The sequence below is a fragment of the Arachis hypogaea genome, chromosome 19 (assembly GCF_003086295.3).
Source record: "Arachis hypogaea cultivar Tifrunner chromosome 19, arahy.Tifrunner.gnm2.J5K5, whole genome shotgun sequence".
Classification (NCBI taxonomy): Eukaryota; Viridiplantae; Streptophyta; class Magnoliopsida; order Fabales; family Fabaceae; genus Arachis; species Arachis hypogaea.
Window position 1 is genome coordinate 134,978,985 of NC_092054.1, and position 4,549 is coordinate 134,983,533.

General features: G+C 38.1%; 1 protein-coding gene across 1 annotated transcript; it reads left to right on the plus strand.

Annotated features, from left to right (window-relative positions):
- Positions 1 to 274: 274 nt before the first annotated feature.
- Positions 275 to 2,463, plus strand: LOC112778813 (uncharacterized). The gene is made up of 3 exons (XM_025823097.1): positions 275 to 889; positions 940 to 1,185; positions 1,267 to 2,463. The coding sequence occupies exons 1-3, from the start codon at positions 275 to 277 to the stop codon at positions 2,461 to 2,463; spliced, it is 2,058 nt and encodes a 685-aa protein (XP_025678882.1).
- Positions 2,464 to 4,549: the final 2,086 nt, after the last annotated feature.

Here is a 4,549-nt window from a genome sequence, read left to right on the forward strand (position 1 = left end):
GGTGTGAAGTTTACAGACAGAGAATCGCTGAGTGTTTTTGTCAGGTCGCCTGATACATTGTTGGATCTGAAGAGCAGTATACTGCAGAAGTTGGCCGCGGGTGGCTCAAAGTGGGTGAAGAAGCTGTTCTACAAGGTCCCTATTGCGGTTGTGTCAACTGGCGTGCAATATGAAACGTTCGTGTTACGAACAGATTAAGATATGCAGGTGTTGTTTCATTGTCGTCAGAGTTTTCCGAAAGTGAGGATACATGAGTTGTTTGCGAAGCTGGAACATGGGATCGATAGTTTTGGTGCATCCGCTCCAAACCCCCAGTCCACCACGATGGGGGGTGCCTCCACCTCGATGTCCGTCGTTGCACCTGAGTGTTTGTTGGAGTATCGGCCAGCCGGTCCAGTTGAGGGCATTCACCTCAACTCATCCATCTCCAGATGTAGGACATGAGGGGGAACCGGATCGGGTGGAAAATGCTATGCTAGAGGATGATTCCGACGAAGAGCCTGCTGACATTGGAGGGGACAGCGATGATGAAATTCCGACAAACCCAGCAACATGTCAACCACCGTCAAGTGCCGGCACACATGAGCAACCTGCACATTATTCTACCCTGGATCTGGGAGCCATCATCCAACCGACGGTATCAGCACCAACCTTTGGGGGTCGAAGCTTGCACGAGGAAAATTCTGTAGCTGAATTTCAAGTTGGCCAATCTTTCCATAGTAAGGAGGAAGCTGTGCTTACTGTAAAGGATTACAGCATTTGGCGCGATGTTGAGTATAGAGTGATGGAGTCAGATCATCTTAAGTACCATGGGAGATGCAAGGAGTTTGGGAAGGGTTGCACATGGATGATTCGCATCAGCCTTCGAGCACGGAAGGGAACTTGGGAGGTTCGGCGGTACAATGGACCACACACATGCTTGGCTACATTGATATCCAGCGACCACCGACAACTAGATTATCACGTGATCTGTGCGAATATCTTTCCTCTGGTTTGAGCCAATGCGGCGGATCGATAAAGGTGTTACAAGAAGCTACCGAAGGAACGTATGGGTTCAAGCCAACTTACAGGAAGACGTGGTTGGCAAAACAGAAGGCGGTAGCACAGATATACGGGGACTGGGAAGAGTCCTACGCCGAGCTACCTCGTTGGATCCTTGGTGTGCAGTCCACCATGGAGGGGACGGTTACGTTGTTGAAGACATCTCCGGTTCGCGTCGGTGATGACGTGGATGACTCAACCGTGTACTTTCATCGTCTTTTTTAGACGTTTCCTCCTTGTGTTGAAGCTTTCCGACATTGCAAGCCATTGGTAAGTATAGACGGTACTCAGCTGTATGGCAAGTATGGAGGGACTTTGCTCCTGGCCATCGCTCAAGATGGGAACTCCAACATCTTGCCTATTGCTTTCAGTCTCGTGGAGGGAGAAAATGCCGAGTCTTGGTCTTTCTTCCTGACCAACCTGCGGCAACATGTGACTCCGCAACAGGGGATACTAGTCATCTCAGATAGGCATAATGGCATCAAGGCTGCACTAAAGAACCCGAACAGTGGGTGGTTACCCCCGCATGCGTACCGAGCATTTTGTATTCGGCATGTTGCAGCTAACTTCGCACTCAGTTTCAAGGGGACGGATGCAAAGCGTTTGCTTGTGAACGCTGCTTATGCGAAGACTGAGGCAGAGTTTCACTATTGGTTTGATATAATGCGGACTGAGAATCCGGCAATATGTGATTGGACGAACAGAATAGAATACGATAAGTGGACTCAGCACCAGGATGGTGGCAGACGGTTCGGTCACATGACGACCAATATATCTGAGTGTGTTAATTCTGTTCTTAAGGGTACACGGAATCTTCCGGTTACCGCCCTAGTAAAGTCCACATATGGTCGGCTAGCGGAGTTGTTCGTGATTCGTGGTCAGACGGCAGAGGCTCAATTGGCCAGCGATGCCAAGTTCTGCCAGTCTTTTATGAAGGCGATGGAGCGCAACTTGAAAGACTCCAGATGTTTCACTGTCACTCTGTTCGATAGACACCAGTCTGAGTACACCGTTGCCGAGACAACGGCCACCGGGAGCTTTTCACTTGGGACGTACCGAGTTTCCCTCCAGCATCGTACATGCGACTGTGGATACTTTCAAGCTCTCCATTACCCATGTTGCCATGCAATTGCATGTTGTGACCAGTCACGGCTTGACTGGTCTATCTATGTCGACGACGTCTACACCATGCAGAAGGTGTTCAGGGTGTACCAGATGGGTTTCGTACCGCCAATACCGGAGGGACTTTGGCCACCTTATGACGGTCCGACCGTTATTCCGGACCCCAGCTTGAGGCGTTGTCGTGATGGGCGACCAAGGTCTACCAGAATCCGGAACAACATGGATGAGGCTGACCCTAACCGACCGAAGCGATGCGGGCTCTGCAAACAGCCTGGGCACACGCGTAGGTCTTGCCCCTAGAGAGGCTCCACCGTTGCCAGTAGTTCGTAGGACTTCTAGTCTGTGTGCTTCTAGTTTTTTGAATTTTATATTCTCCTGTAGCAATTTACGCTTTCGGGTGTTAGTGTTAGTTCCTTTGGTGTGTTTGTGTTAGTCTTGGTTCCGACCTATTTGTATAACTTATGACTTATGCCTAATGTAGAAATTTAATCCGTGTTACTGTTAATGCTTCGTGCCTATTATATTTCTATGGCTTATTATTTATGGAGACTGTATTTGTATAACTTCGTACATTTTGCATCACGAGTTGTTACTGTAAGACTGGTATATATAGGCATCTTCCCAAGCTTCCACATTGTTCATAATCCGCTAGAGGGTGTAGCGGATTATGAGTGTAGCACCATATGAGCATAAACCGCTACAGGATGTAGCGGTTTATGAGTAATACAGCCCTCAACGTAATCCGCGGTACCCTGTAGCGGATTACATGCAATTGAGTTCCGTTACAGGGTGTAGCGGATTATATACAATTGCGTTTATTGCATTTGCGTCTGGAAATTACTAATGTTATATTTGCGTAAAGGTTTTGCTCATTCATTTTATTTGCGTAAATTGTCCTTATCTTTATGTGAGGTTGTTAATTAAAAATGGTTAAATAATTTAATATATTTAATTAAATTATTATTTAATAATCTAAAGTAATGATTTTATATAAAAATAATTTTGTATAAATTTTTATTATATCTATCACTTTCAATATTTAATCATGTATAAATTAGTAAAAAATAATTTTATTTTTAGTGAATATTTTTAATATGACGAGAGATGCTATTAAAGGCTTTATAATAAATTATCTAAAATATTTATTTATATGTGGTTTTTTATGCAATATAATCGAATAAAAAAATATTAAGTAAACATGTTATTTTTATAACTAAATTGAATAAAGTTTTTTTTATGTGTCTCTTTTTTTTTAATTGATTTTTATTATGCTAATAAACTATTGAATCAATTTAATTAAATTTAATTAGTAAAATAATTTAGTCATATAGTATTATTGATTTAATAATAAAAATTATTTATAAACAACTTTCATAACTTTAAAATATAAAATTCGATATTTTAAAGTTATGAAAGTTGTTTATAAAATATAAAATTCGATAGTCACCCAAAAAAAAAAAAAATATAAAATTCGATTCCCCAATACAGAGGCAGATTTTGAAATTATGCTCATCCTTAAAAAACGACATAACCAAATAGTGTCATAGCCACGTCTCACTCTCTTCGCAGGAACGGATTCAAGTTCATGGGTTCGGGGCAAGTGCCCCAGTGCAATTTAAATTTTTTTTAACTAATATATAGTAATAAAATTTATTTGTTCTCACTGTATAATTAAATTTAATTTTATTATGATTGAACTTTATTCATCAATTTTAATTATGTAGAAACAAATAGTAATTCAATATTTAAATAAATTTGTTATAATAATTTAAAAAAAAACGAGTGAAATAAGTATAAATTTGTTATTTTATAATTATAATTAATAAATAAATTTAAAATTTAAAAAAATCTGTTTATATACTTAGTGAATATTACTATTGTGCTATATATATATATATATATATATATATATATATATATATATATATATATATTCAAAATAGAAGTAACTACGTAGCCATAAATATTTCTTAAATAATTTAAAAATTGCAATAAAAATAACTAATAAATATATATTTATTATAAGTAATAAAAAAATTTTCGTAGTTAACCAATGACATATCTATTTAATCTTAAATTGTTTTGTCAATGTTTGAATAAATATTTAGAAGATGCATAAAAGTATTTAGAGAAAAATTTGATCTCTAAATTTTTCTTTTTCTATTTTTCAAAAAAATTTAGTCATTCACAATTAAAAAACTTTTAAATAATTCACTTGACATAAAATTACAAATTTTTAAGAATAAAAAGATCTTATTTTTTTAATATTATTTACAAAAAATTACATCAAAATATGACATCTAAAATTTTTTTGGGACAACATCAGTTGAAAAAACTTTTTTAAATATGAATATTATAAAGAATCGATTTCATAATATGAGAGATG